Source organism: Pteronotus mesoamericanus, unplaced genomic scaffold (genome assembly GCF_021234165.1).
Source record: "Pteronotus mesoamericanus isolate MK-2021 breed Mesoamerican mustached bat unplaced genomic scaffold, CSHL_Meso_final scaffold_174, whole genome shotgun sequence".
Taxonomy (NCBI): domain Eukaryota; kingdom Metazoa; phylum Chordata; class Mammalia; order Chiroptera; family Mormoopidae; genus Pteronotus; species Pteronotus mesoamericanus.
In genome coordinates this window covers 46,833,645-46,847,847 of record NW_026555309.1, presented here as the reverse complement: position 1 = coordinate 46,847,847, position 14,203 = coordinate 46,833,645, and the positions used below count along the sequence as shown (strand labels likewise).

Here is a 14,203-nt window from a genome sequence, read left to right as displayed (position 1 = left end):
GGTTTAAGAAGCGTGTGTGGTCATTGCAGGGCTCCCTGACCCCACCAGTGGTCAGCGCCGCCGCCCTGCCCCGCCCCCAGCGCCTCTGGTTGTGGCCGTCCCCACACGCAGTCCTGGCCGGCCCCGGGCCCTAGGTCTCCAGGTACTCGTACAGCCCCTCGGTCCGGGGCATGAGGCCCAGGTGCACCAGCGCTCGGACCAGGAGGGCGGTCAGCCGCATGGACAGGGTCTCCAGCCTGGGTGAGAGAGCGAGGTCAGCGGGGAGCAGGCGCCAGCCCCCCGCACGCCCGCTGGGCTCCCACTGTTCACTCACCTCAGGGCCACTTCAAACTTGAACGTCTCCCAGGCAACCCTGACGTGGCGCGCGACGCTGGCGCCGTAGGCACCCGGGTGTGCTGCGCCCACCAGGCGGCTCCAGCCCCGGACCGCGCTGTGGGAGACGGCGTCAGCCCAGACCCATCCCACCCCGGCCCCCACCCGGGCTCCCCGCCAGCGCCCACCTCTTGGCCATGAGGAAGTAGCGGTCAACGGGGGCGCCCAGGGCGCTGTTGATGGCGCGCACGGTGTTGATGTTCCGCAGCACCAGCAGCATGGACCGCGGCAGGGCCTTGAGCACGGCCATGATGTCCTCGAAGTGCTCCCGGGCCATGGCCTGCATGTAGGCCGCCTCCTCGCGGCTCAGCAGGTGCGACCGCCACAGCTGGCGCAGGCGCACAGGCCTCTGCATGAGCACCTCCGAGAACAGGAAGTAGTCTGGGGCGGGGCTGAGCCGGGCTGCAGGGCCTCCAGCCCACGCACACGCGCCCCAGGCTCACCTTCCACCCCCAGCGCGGCCGCGTGCGTCTTCATCGAGGTGTCGTCCCGCAGGATGATGGCCCGCCACAGCTGGCACAGGGCCGCGCGATCCCTGCGTGGCCAGAGCAGGCTGAGTCCTGGGCGGCTGGGCCAGGGGCCAGGCCCGGCCACCCTACCTCCCACACTTACTTCTCCTCTAGGAACTGATAGAGCCCATGGTCCAGCAGCACCAGCTGTGCCTTCCCGTCCGGGCCTTTCCGTACCAGAACTAGGGGCGAGACAGCTCATGCTCACCCACCCCAGCTCCGTGGCCCCACCCCACCCCGGCCCCGGCCCCGGCCCCGGGGCTCTGCCTACCGTTGCCAGGGTGGGGGTCGGAGTGGATGAAGCCTGTGTAGAATATCTGCTCGGCAAAAGCGTGGATGAGCTTCTCCGCTATCTGGGGCAAGGACAGGCCATGTGCTCACACGCGGCTCCCATCCCACGCCCCCCCCCCCCCCCCGTGCACACACACGTGTGCCCCTCCCTCGCCCCACACCCTGCACGCGCGGCACTCACATCCCGCTCCGCCAGCCCCATGGCCTTGATGGCCTCCACGTCGTTGACCTTGCAGCCCTCACAGAATTCGGCTGTCAGCACTCGCTGGGGGAGAGCGAGACACTGAGCTCGGGGGGCCGTGCGCCCCCAGCGCCCCCTCGGCAGGGGCCCCGCCCACCTTGCTGGACGTGGCCCAGTGCACGCGGGGGACCACGACGTAGCGGAAGTGCTGCAGGTCCCGCGCACAGCGCTCAGCGTTGCGCCCCTCGTTCTCGAAGTCCAACTCCTGGGCCAGGGTCCCCTTCAGGTCCTGGAAGCCACAGGCAGCCGGGAGTCAGGACCAGGCGCCGCGCAGCCCCGGCACGTGTCGGGGCCGCCCCCCGGCTGCCCGTGGGCAGCGGTACCTGGAGGACCCAGCTGAAGCCGAAGCTGGGGTGCATGAGCTCCACGAGCCTGAGCAGGAGTTCCAGGGTGTGGATGTCCCCGTCGAAGCGGTCCCGCAGGTCGATGTACTGCACCTGCAAGGGCGCGGAGGGTCAGGCGGCCACCGTCACCCAGCCCGCTCCTGCCTCCCGGGCCGGCTGCCGCGCAGGGTGGGCCCCCCAAGGCGGGCGCCTCGCACCTTCACAGCCACGGCGGTGCCATCGTGCAGCCGGGCGCGGTGCACCTGGGCCAGGCTGGCCGCGGCCATGGGCTGGTAGTCAAACTCCTGGAAGAGCTCCTGGGGCGGGGCCTGGAAGTCCTCCAGGAACAGCTCCTCCACCTGCCGGGGAGGAGGGGTGCTCGGAGCTGCGGGCCCCGTGCCCGCCGCCCGCTCTGCGCCCCGGGGCGGAGCTCACCTCCCGGAAGCCGCGTGTCAGGGCCCTGTCCTCCAGCACTCGCAGCGTCCGGATGTACTCGGGGGGCAGCAGGTGGTTGAAGGAGCACAGGCCCTGGCCCAGCTTCACGTACAGGCCCCCGTTGCTGATGGCCCCGGCCACCAGGGCGTCGGCCGCCCGCTGATGGCACGCGGACAGCACCTCCGAGTACCTCGGGCTGTTCTGGCCACAGACGTGGAGAGTGGGGTGGGGGCGGGCAGGCACCTCCACCTCCTCCGTCCCCCCGACACCTGCCGCCTCCAGCACGCCCACCCCACAGCACGGGGGGCCCGGCGGTCCCCCAGGACCCTCGGACAGACCTCGTCCACGCCTCGCAGGACGACGTTTGTGCACCACCAGTAGTCCATGGAGATCTGCAGGCCGATCCTCAGAGACCTGCCGGCACAGGCTCCCTCAGCGCCAGGCTCCTGGCCTCCGGCCCCACCCGCCAGCCCCTCGGTGCGCGGGGGCGGGGGACGCATGGCCTCCCTGCTCTCTGGACGGTGTCAGTCTCAGCTCCTGGCCAGCAGAAGAGGCCGCCGGCACCCACGATGACCCGCAGCACCTGAACGCCTGTCCGGCGTCCAGGGCCGGACCACCAGAGGCAGCCCTCCCACCCTGTTAGAGCCTCGTTACAGAAGGAGTCCACCCGAGACCGGCTGTGGCGGCGGCTCTTCAGAGGGCTGCCGCCGCGAGCTCCTGTGCGGGCGCCTCTGCGCTGGGCGCCCGGGAACGGGAGCCCCCTGCAGTCAACTCCTGACGAGCATCCCCACTGCTGCTGCCGACGGGACAGCCCTGCGCAACCCGGAGGCCCAGGTCCCTTCCGGAGCCAGCGGGTGTCCTCACACACACTCCCCACACCTCAGGCTCCGGGGGGGCAGCCCTGGGTCTGAGAGGAAAGGAACCAGGACGGACACCCAGGCCCCCGGCACTCAGGCCTCCACGGGAGGGATGTGGGGCGCCTGTCTCCCGAGGCAGGAGGCCTGGCGGGACCCAGGGCCAGCCGTCCGAGCGGAGCCTCTGCTTCCTGCCTCAGCCGCGTTCTGCCCCGGCCGCCAGCGCCACGGGTGGCACAGGAGCCAGACGGGGTCTGTGAGGAAGGGAGATGCGACGGGCAAGGCCAGCGAGAAGGGGGCTCGGAGCCCCCAGAGCCAGAGGGGTGGGGCCCTCCCTCAACAGCTCAGCCAGAAACCAGCGCGAGGTCTGCACGGGGGTGGGACCACCACTGAGCGAGCCCCTGAACTGCGGGCGAGCATAGCCCGGCGTCCCCCAGCGGGAGGGGAGGAGGCGCGAACACAGAACCGGCTGTGCTGGCGACCGGCTGCAAACGCAGAGGCCGGGCGCCTGCGGCGCGGCTCAGCGCACGGGCTCCACGCGGCCCCGAGACCTGCGGCCGTTCTCCACCCCCGGGACAGCGGTCCACGCCGGGCCGCGAAAGGGCAAGAGGAGCCCGGACCACCCTGCAGAGCAGGAGGGGCAAACGCTCACAAACGGAGACGTGTCCGAGGATTTGGAGACGTTAATGGTAAAATCTCAGTTCTCTGACGCGCATTCCCACCGACGTTTGAAATGTTTTACAATAAAAGGTTGATTTTTAAAAAAGGTCCCAGGAGTTAAGTTGAAGGGGTTCTGCCCAGCCAGCAAGGGGAACCGCTCAGCAACCGAGTGACAGCAACCCTGGCAGAGCAGCCCGCGGGGTAAAGCGTGAGTCCAGGCGAGGTGGGCAACGGAGGGACCGCGGGAGGCACGCCATTCCAGCCGGACGCCGACCCACGGACGCGGAAGGAACACACGGGCAGGGAGTGGGCGGAGCGGGGGGACGGGCTCCATCAGGTTGCAATCACAGGGGTGTCGGCACATGGGGACGCTGCCGCTCCTGCCCCGTGGCAGCCCCAGCCCAGCCCAGAGCTGGCACCAGACACACCCACCCCGCGGGCCTGCCTGCGATGAGGGCAGCCGGGGGCTGGCCTCCCGGGCCGCTGGTGCCCTCACTGCCCCGGCAGCCACGGCAGAGGCGGGCGCGGTGTGGGTCCAAGGAAGCTGCACCCACAAGCCGGCCCGCAGCCCGTCCGGCGCGTGCTGACGCCTCGAGCGCCACAGGCCTATCAACAGCCTCCGGGTCAGCCCGGTCTCTGTGCTGGAGAAGCAACCACCAGAGACGCCTGGCCTGTGCCCCAGTCCCGGCCCGCGGAGCTTCTTGAGCTGCGGCAGCGTCTCTGCTTCATGGTGGCCATGTGACTCCTAAGAGGGGCTCGTTGACCGGGGAGCCCCGTCCCGGGACCTGAGTTTTCAGGCTTTGAGCCGAGTGGTGTCGGCCCAGGGGCTGGCGGGGGAGGGGCGGGAGGGAGCTGGCGTCTGAGTTCAGCCTGAGGCCCACGGTCGCGCTGCACCTCTCGTATAACAGCACCCCAACCTCCAGCCAGCCCTTCCTCGAGTTCTGGGGGTCAGGCCGGGGACTGTCAAAACAGACGGCTGTGGCCACGAGACTCCCAACAGGGACCCCAGCACCGGCAGCTGGGGTCAGTGCCCCGGCCTCGGCGTCAGCCACCTGGGCCACGCACACCTGGGCGCTGCTCCCGACAGCAGGGCCGGGGGCACGGGCCCGGCACCGGTCCTGTGCTGGCCTGCTACTGGGGTGCACGGCGACAGGGCCGGGTCTGAGGGTCATAAGATACCAGCTCCCGGATTGTGGTCACGGAGAGGAAAGTCCTTGTTTAGGTGCACTCAGCGCTGTCAGGGCTAACGGAGCATGCGGACAACTTACTTGCAAAGGCTTCAAGCACAGAGTTCTTTTGTATTATTCTTGCAACTTAGTGGACATTTGAAATTGTGACCAAATAAGGGGGGAAGCGCAGAGATTATAAAAAGAGACCAGGTCCCGCTGCAAACCCCACCCCCACCCCAGTGCATTGGGCAGCGGACGCCTCCTGACCTCGGCTGTTCCGCAACAGGCCACGCCCCTGACATCTCCGCGCGGATGTGCCCGGCCACCCTGCCCCCACCGCCTGTTACGCAGGACCCGCCCTGCATCCCGCCTCCAGCGGGCCTGCCTGGCAACTGTTCCAGCTTAGAACTGACAAGGCGGGGCGGGGGGGGGGGGGATGCCCTTGGCTCCCACCCCAGCTCAGCCTGTGACACCCGGCAGTGGGGACCCGTGTTCCCGGGAGCAGAGGCAGCAAGACGCACCCTGGCTGCCATGGGGCAGCGCGGAGCCCGACTGCAGAGGGGCGGCCCCCCAGGAGAGGCCACGGAAGAAGGGGCGGCCAGGACCCCTGACTCTGCCGTGAGCCTCGCGGCCCACACGACAGAGACCACTGCCCGGAGCCCCGACAGAGAGGCAACAGGCTCGCTTCCCCCAGGAAGCAGGGGCAGGCCGCGGGCAGCCATCGGGCAACTCCGGCTTGAGCGTGAATCTCAGTGAAGCGTCCAGCTCAGTGCCTGAATGCCCGTGGCCCTGGCCTTAACTGGCCGCTGTCTGAGCAGCAGCAGGTGCTCACAGCCGGGGGGCCGGCCCCCCAGCCGCAGGCTCCCACGAGGCCTTTCCCTGGCACTCGCGCGCAGGGGTCTGGGCCAACGGAGGTTCTGCTTGGGGCCAAGGGCTGGTTCTGAGGGCCTCGCAGCTGCAGGAGCGCCGGCGCCTGGCCAAGCACGGGGCGCTGGCCCGTGGGGCCGCACCTGGAAACGAGCCGCACCCCGGCCCGGAGACGGCCGGCCAGGACACGCCAGGGCACCAGGGGCCGGCGCAGGTGCAGCCCTCCCTCGGGGGGTGGGGGGCACCAGCCCCCCCGGGCCCCGCGCCTGTCGAGGCGGATCCGGGGGGCTGCGAGGTGCGTCAGCGAGGACAGGCCTCGCAGGGGACGGCGCGTGCCAGGCCCCAGCTCCTACCTGCCGAAGCGCCCGACACCGTCCACCATGAGCCGCATCCTCCTCCTCTCCTGCGGCTCTGCCACGGAGTAGCGGACGCCAAGGAGCACGGGCAGCCCCAGTGCCGTGGCAGAGAGCACCTTCTTCCACAGCGGCAGGGGCCTCCAGGACCTGGGGGACACAGGGGCACGGCCGCCTCAGCCTCGGGCGCCTGTGCGGTCGGTGGAGCGCTCCCTCCGCACGGCACCCAAGTCGCCTGGCCTGGGCCCCACAGGCGCCCCGGGCCCCAGGCTCCAAGCTCTTTGGCTACATGGGAAGCCGCCCACGGGACCGGGGCCACCTACCTGCAGCCACCCTGCCGTGCCCCTCTCCAAGGGCCCAAGTCACCGCAAGCGTCAGGATGGCAAGACGTGCAGTTAACACACGGCGAGAGGCAACGGCAAGGGCACAGCGGGGGCCCGAGCAGCCGCTCACCGGTTCTCCCCGTCGCTGCCCCACCGGCCTGGGTCTCGCCGGCAGCCCCTCCACGGCACGGCCCCCGCCCTGCCCACTGGCTCCAGCTCTCACCCTCCCGCCCCTGCCTCTCGCTTTGGCCCCAACCCACCGCTACTGTCTGAGCCTCAGCTCTGGTTATCATCTGCTCGCAATGACGTGGCCAGGGTGCTGTCCCTGGACCCCCGTCCCAGCCAGGTTAGCCCACTGCACCAGGCACCAAACAGCCCATCGTGGGCCAGGAGGGTTCAGGGAAGGCCCACCCTCGCGCCCACAAGAGATCGAGAGGCTGCAGAGAACTCACCCCCAAGCAGGCGGGATCCTGAGGCTTCTCCTGGGGAAGGCGGCAGGGGCCGGCCGGCTCTGCAGCACCGCGCAGCGGAAGTGGCACCAGCATGACTGCAAAGTGGGCCACGGTGCAGGGTCAGGCCAGGCGGCCCCACGCCCTCGGCCTGCCCGGGACTGTCGGGGCCCTGCAGCCTCCTGGGTCGTGTCCCCTGCTGCCGAGACCACGGGGCCACAGCCCCAGGGAGGAAGTGTCAAGGGTGCCTAGCCAGGTCCTGGCGGGCTAGCTCGGCTGGGTCGAGTGTCGCCCCGGTTTGCCGAGGTCCCGGGATCCCTGGTCAGGGCGCGTGCAAGAAGCAACCCCTGCGCACATCCACAGTGGAACGACCAACTGATGTCTCTCTCTTCCCTTCCCTCCCAAATCAATAAATAAGAAAGATTGCTTCGCTACACAATCATCACAATCACGAAGACCAGACGCAGGAAAGAGTCCTCGCACAGGTCATTGTTCCGAAAGCCGAGGAAGGCACCAGCGCCGCCAGCTCCCGCGACCCCAGTGGCAGCGTGGCGACGCCAGCTGGCGGGGTGCGCAGGGGAGCTCTGTTCCCGGGGGGCGCTCTGCTCACGGGCAGCCGTGGTCTCCTGCCTCTCTTCCATTGCGGGTCTTACGCGTTCCTCAACCAGACTTCCAGACTGCAAATTCTGTTTTTGGGGGTTGGGGGGAACACTGTGCACAATAACCCATGGCCCACAACACAGACGCTGAGACCGTCGCTGTGAACTCTGGGCCAGATAAGGAGCTGACTCCCCAGTCGCTTCCTGCGTGCAGCCCTGAAGGCGGCTTCAAGGACAGCAAAACAAAGCAGAAGCCAGAGGAAAGTGCCCATGACCCGCTGTCCCATGAGGAGGTGGCGCTGGCAAAGCCCTGCCAGCAAGGCCACACACAGCGAGAGCTGGGGCGGCCAGGCCGCGACGGCACACGGGCCAGGGAAGAAGGTACCTGTGCGTGCGCACCGCGGTCTGCTGCGGGAGCACCGGCGCGCGCCTGCAGGGCGGCGGGTCCAGGCTGGGGTCCCAGCCTCCTCCCATCGGCATCAGATGGGGGCTCGCGACAGGCAGACGTGCCAGGAGGCCTCCGCCCTGCCCGCCCACACTGTGCCCGCCCCCGCACGTGCTTCTGCCCAGCCCGGTCGCCCGGCCCCGTGACCCGCCCCTGACTGTGTACCTTCCGCCACTCGCACCCCCTCACCCCACCCCCGCCACGGAGACCGGCCTGACAGCGGACCCCACGTGCGACCGAGGACCAGAGACAGACACAGACGGGGTTTTGGGGGCAGCCCCGGGTGCGAGGGAGGGAAGGAGGGCTCCCGTGGCCTGGCAGCGAGGGGACGTCCACGTGGACCCTGGAGAGTGTTCTAGACGGCGGACATGGCGTCAGCGAAGGCCTGCAGCCAGGAGAGGACAGGGAGTTTCTGAGAAGGAGACAGACCTATGTGGCTAGAAAACGTGCCCAGGGGCGAGGAAGGGCGGCGGCCAGTGAGAAGGGCAGGGCAAAGGGCGCATCCCAGGGCCCGGCCTCTCCCTGGGGCCCTCCCAAGGGAGGGGACGATGCACTGGGAAGGGCGGCCCTTCGGGAGGCGGCGGCAGGTGTCCAGTCAGAGGGGCCGCTGAGAGAGGGAGCCCGGAGGATTCTGGGCAAGTGTGAGGAGCCCCCGAGTACCACCAACACAAGACCACAGCCTGAAAGTAGCAACTGACAACAGCTTGGCTGCCAGCCACCGCGCTCGGCGCCCGCTGCCTGAGACCCTGCGCACCCCCGGCGGGCAGACCCAAGGGCCCGCCCGGCACCACAGCCTCGCCCCTGGGAAGCCGGCCGGGTCCGGGGGTCGGGGCCTCGTGCTGGGCACAGCCATTCATCAAGTATCTGTGCTTCTGTAAACATTTGCAGTTTTTCACAGGAAGACGTGAAATAAAAGGTTACGGGAAAAAAGCAGACCTGTAGGTCAGGAGGCAAGACAGACGGACACCGAGTGCAAAGCAGGAACACGCCGCGGCCTGGAAGCAGCACGTGCGCCACGCTCACTCGCGACGGCGGTTTTTGCAGACTGGGGTGTGGGGCAGCCCCGCGCCCCGCCGGCCTGTCGGCGCCGTTTTTCCGGCGGGCTCACGGGGTGCTCGGCGTGTGTTCGTGCGAGTGTGTTCCGATCCAGGTACGCACTTCTTTTTAGGACACGGTTCCTGCACACTCAACCGACTACAGCACAAACGTAACTTTTATATGTACCAAGAGGACGAAAATACCGGTGAGACGCGTTCTGCCGCAACACCCGTGTTACTGCGGAGACCTGGAACGTCCTTGTTCGGGGGACGTGCGCTGAAGGCCGAGAGGGTATGTTAAACCATCTGTGACTTACTATTGAATGGTCCAGTGACAATAAAACAAACATTTTCAAATAGAAATAGAAACATCCAGGGCAAGACATCAGACCTCGCTGGTGGGTATCTGTCAGCTGGTCTCTATACTTAAATGTTCTCACCATCAAAGGCACGAGGCATCGGCTACCCTACCCAGCGCCCCAGCCGGGGGTGGCGCTGCGGAGCCGGGGCAGGGGTCCTGCCTGCACAATTCCGCGCCAGGGTATCAGGCGCGGTCTGCAGACCCGCGCTGCTGTCACAGCTGGAGGGAAGCGGCGCGCCTGGCGTTGAGTGGGTGAAGGCCGGGGCCTAGGGCGGCCCAAAAGCTGAGCAGCTGGGGCAGGCCCTGACCCGGACCTCGGGGGCTGAGAGCGAATCCAGGCGCCAGCACTTGCCACCCTACGGCGTGGGCCAGTCACTTCCCTCTCCGCCCCTCAGTGCCCGTCTATGAAGCAGGTAGCGCCACACCAGTCAAGTGCGGGACCTGGGAACTGAGACGTGCACAGCCCTCGGAGCGCGGGGCCCGCAGGGGCGCAGGCTGAGCTCACGTGGGGCCAGCACGGCCCCTCGTCTCTCCCAGGCTGCCTCCTCGTTGCCCCAAGCCGCCCCCGCCCCCCCTCCACGGGCACCCAACGCGCGCTCCGCCCCTCGGCAGCCCTGCTCCACTCCACCTGACACACAGCAACTCACACTTGCTCGGCTCAACTGAACTGTTTGTTAACACAGCTCCCCACGGCCTCTCCCAGGGAAAGAGGGTTTGTTTTGCCCAGAAGAGAGACGACTCCCAAGATACGCAAAGCCTGGTGAGGGGTTCTGCACAGAATGGGAAGAGGCCAGAGCGGAAGGAGGCCAAAGGGGCTGCCGCAGGTCCCGTGAGGTTCGCCGTGGCGGGCAGAGAAGGGACATGGCCAGAGCCCACCGACGACCAGCCTGAGATGTCACATTCAGAACGAAGACCCGCCGGCGCTCCGAGCCCCCGTGCCGGCAGCCGGCAGGAGCAGAGCCAAGGGCCCCGGCTCAGAGGCTGCAGGTGCGACACCCCAGTGCCCGGCACAGCTGCCCTGAGGCCACGGCCGAACCCAGCACCACTCGACCCCCAGAGGCACCAGCGAAGACCGAGCAGCGGCCACACGCGCTCTGGCTGACCCGGCTCAGGCGGCGGACCCTGAGGGAAGCCTGCAGGGGCCTCCCAGTCCCTCCGCCTGGACGCACCAGGAGGGACAGCCAGTGAGGACTGGTCCCCGAAGATGTGTGCGCAGCCCCCGCCGGGCACCAGCCGGCTGCGGCCACTGGGGCTTCCTGGCGACCCCAGGGAGACAGCACAGGGCTCACGGGGGCCTCCTGCTGGTGACCGTCACGCGAGTGGGGCAGAGGCCACGAGCTCCAGGCTCCAGGACGGAGGGACAGGCCTGGTCTGCCACCTCGCTCCCCGACCTGGTGCTGGGCTGGCGCCCATCCTGGCACCACCCTTCCTCTCTGAATGGGGCGGCGGTGTCCCCCCCGCAAGGCTGGAAAGGCAAGACGGTGGGAATAAAGCACCTCGCTCAGGGGCCGCCCTGGCAGGCGCTCACGGAGGAGGGCGCTTCCTGCGCGGCCCCCGTCCCGGCCCCGGCTGGTGGCCCTGAAACCCTCCGGTGCAGAGGGCATTGTCCCTGCGTCCTTCCCATGCAAGGGCTGGTGAGAAAGTGTCCAGTTACCCAACTCACCAATAACCTTAAACCCCTTTGCTGTTAACACATACTTTTCTTGGGGGAGAGGGGGGAGAGAGAGGGTACAGAGAGGGCGAATGGCAACAGAGCACATGCAGCAAAAACAGCGCATTCCTAGTCCCACCCCAGTAAGTTCCATAGGGTTTTTTCTAGTGCTTTGCCTGCCCTGGCTGGCGTGGCTCCGTGGACTGGGCACCGGCCTGCAACCAAAGGGTTGCAGGTTCGATTCCCAGTCAGGGCACAGGCCTGGTTGCAGGCCAGGTCCCCAGTTGGGGGGCGCGTGAGAGACAACCACACATGGATGTTTCTCTCCCTCCCTTCCCCTCTCTAAAAATAAATAAAATTTAAAAGTAAAGTAACCAAATAAACGTAGAACATGCCGTCCCTCTGCAGGAGAGAACCCTAACCCGAATCATCTCACTCTAAAGCACGCGCCCCCGGCCTCCTGACAGCTGCCCAGCGCCGGCCGCCAGGGGCCCTGAGCACGAGACGGCACAGCGCCAAGGAGGCGCGGGCCGCGGTCCCCAGGAACCGCCCTCCCCGGGAGCCCCGCCCTCCCCGGGACCCCTCGTCCGGCCCCCGTAACACAGGTCCCTGCGGGGGAGCCCAGTCAGCCCAGGCCTGTTCTCCAAGCTGCTGTCCTGCCTGGAGAAGCCTTCGACTCCCCCTCCGCCGGGCCGTCCCTCCCCCGCTGTCCTTATCACACAGGAGAGACTGTCCGCTCAGCCTCTGGGTCCCCTGCAGCCTGAGCAGGGCCCGCTCCTCCGCCCCATCGGCACTTCTGGGTCTAGCACGCGCTTTGCTAGATGAAGCAGAAACTCCGCCAACACTTGCTGCGCTGAGATCAAGGGTGATAAGTTCAGAGCAGCCAAAAGCCAGGTGGCCCAGGCGAGGACACCAGCTGAGCCGCAGGCCAAAGGAGGGCACGGCCAGCGAGAGGTGAGCAGCCCTGCCGCAGCCTGGCCTGGTCAGGGCTCCGAGGGTGGGGCCTTGTGCCCACGATGCCACCCACTGCACCCACAGCCTCCTGCCAGCTGCGGACGCCCAGTGATCCCCAAACTCTCCCCATCACAGGGGAGGCATCCCCGAAGCCCAAAGAGGTCACGTCGGGCAGAGCCTGCAGCAAACTTTCCAAGGGCCAGTCCAGACTGGCTTCCACCGCATCACGGGTGCCCCGAGCCACAGCCAGGGCCTGAGCCGGTGCCGGCACACGTGGCGGGTCCTCCTCACCAAGACAACCGCACACTTTTCCCTGTTCCCCTCGCCCCCGCCCCCGCCGTGTACAGCGGAGGACGCGGACCTCCTGTCCCCTGGTCTGTCCTGCTTCCCTAGTGTGCACGCAGTAGGTCTGCAGAAACCCAGGGCTCGCCAGCACTGGCTGACAACCTACAAAACGGCAAGAAAGAGCGCTGAGCAGTAAGTAACACTGACAGCGGGCAAAGCTCCTAAACGGGGCACTTTACCGCAGAACATGCCGCCGTGTGGTCACGTGCTTTGTTTCCGTAAAGCCCGGAGATTAGATCGGACACAGCCTATGAGAAGGAGGGTGAGGACACCTGCAACAAGCGAGGGCCCGAGTCCCAGGATGAGGCGGTCAACAGGGGTGTCCAGCGCGCAGCCCACCCGCCGCATGAGGCCCAGGGACGGCTATGAATGCCACCCAACACAAAATTGTTGACTTAATTAATTGACTTAAAACATTTTTTTGCTCATCAGTTTTCGTTAGTGTTTGGGTATTTAATGCGTGGCCCAAGACGGCTCTTCTTCCAGGGTGGCCCAGAGACACCCGAGGCTGGACAGAGCCCTGCAGCGAGCTGACGCGGGCCCAGCAATGTGACCGCGGGGCCCAGGGTCCCCACCCCTCATCAGCCGGAGGGGCGCGCAAGCGCGACCTCGGGACGAGCCCGGGAACCGGGCCAGGGGCGCCGCGCAGGAAGGGCCGCGGCCGCGGGCGACCCCTCGGCCCGCCAGGCGGGCCTGCTGCCCTTGGAGGCAGGGAGCAGGATCGAATTAGGGACCAGCAGGGCCCCTGCACCGCGTCGGGCGCACCCGGGGACCTGATGCGTGAAGAAGCTTTATGAACTGTGAAGGGCTCCGCTCCAGGCCAGGTCCACGCCCCCCGCCCGCCCGTCGACCCGTGGCCGACAAGCACCCCAAGGCCTGGAGCTGCTCGCCGCCAGCTCCGCGTCCACGGAGGTCATCGTGCTGGGAATGGCTAACTCTGCACGGCCAGGCTCGCGGGCAGAGTGTGGGCTCCCCAGAAAACCCCAAGTGTCAACGCCGGGGGACCGCCTTCGTCCCTGCGGCTCCCGGCCGCGGCAGGAAGGGCCACATTCTAGGAGAGGGCAGGGTGACAGGGGTGCTCGCGGTCACGGGCCCCGGTCGGAACCTGCAGGTCAGGGCACGGCCAGGGCCGGGCGGGCGAGCGGCCACGGAAAGGGCGCCGCCGCGAGCCGCAGAAGCGGCCGGCAGGAGGCCCCCGGCCTGGGTCCCAGCGAGCCCGACGCCCCGAGGGGCCCGGGGGCACGCGGGGCGGGCGCGGCTGTCCACGGCCCGGAGCCAGGGCGCTGGCCGCCGCGCCCGCGCAGACTCCAAGGTGTGCGGGCGGCGGCTGCCGGGGGCTCCTCAGCGGCACTGGCGTCCGCGCGCAGGGCCTGGGGCTCCGCGGGGAGCCTGAAGGGCGGGGTCCCAGGGAGCCGTAGGGTCCCCTAAGGAGCTCCGAGGGTCCGGGGCGGGAGCCTGGGGGCAGCGTCCCCGACGGGGCCCGGACGAGGCGTCACTGGGATGCGCGGGAACCTGGGCCTTCGAGCCCTAGGGCCCTGGCGGGCGGCTGACAGCGACCGGGGTAAGGGACTCACCCGTCGCCACATGTTCGCCCTCCGCTCCGCGCCACCTCGCCGCAGCTCGCGTCGCCGCTGCCGGCACTCAGCGCGGGAAGCGGTGCATTGCGCACGCGCGCCCGGCGGGCAGCGGCGGGGGCGGGCCAGCCTGGGGCCCCGCCCCCAGCGCGCCCGCGTCCGTGGCGGTGCAGCGCCCCCTGCCGGCCCCCCCGCGGCCCAGCTCCAGGGCGCGCGCGCGAGCCGCGGCCGCTGGTTCTCGCGGCCCTCGAGCGCTTCGCCCGCCCCGACCAGGCAGCTTCTGCAAAGGCCGGTCCGCCCCCGACACTGCCCCATCTACCTGGGGCTGACATCACTGCCGCCAAGCCCTCGGGTGGGCGACACCTGCCGGCCTGCCGGCCTCCCGTGGCCT

The 14,203-nt window shown here is 68.4% G+C and overlaps 1 protein-coding gene across 1 annotated transcript; it reads right to left on the bottom strand.

Annotated features, from left to right (window-relative positions):
* Positions 1-99: 99 nt before the first annotated feature.
* Positions 100-13,854, bottom strand: ADCK5 (aarF domain containing kinase 5). Its single transcript, XM_054590625.1, has 15 exons — positions 13,813-13,854; positions 6,850-6,944; positions 6,075-6,224; positions 2,510-2,585; positions 2,172-2,372; positions 1,955-2,095; positions 1,737-1,850; positions 1,511-1,642; positions 1,354-1,437; positions 1,153-1,234; positions 985-1,063; positions 816-907; positions 501-753; positions 314-430; positions 100-236 (listed from the first exon to the last, which is right to left on the bottom strand). Exons 1-15 carry the CDS (start codon positions 13,822-13,824, stop codon positions 131-133), a joined length of 1,734 nt encoding a protein of 577 aa, XP_054446600.1. The 5' UTR covers positions 13,825-13,854; the 3' UTR covers positions 100-130.
* Between the last annotated feature and the right edge of the window lie 349 nt (positions 13,855-14,203).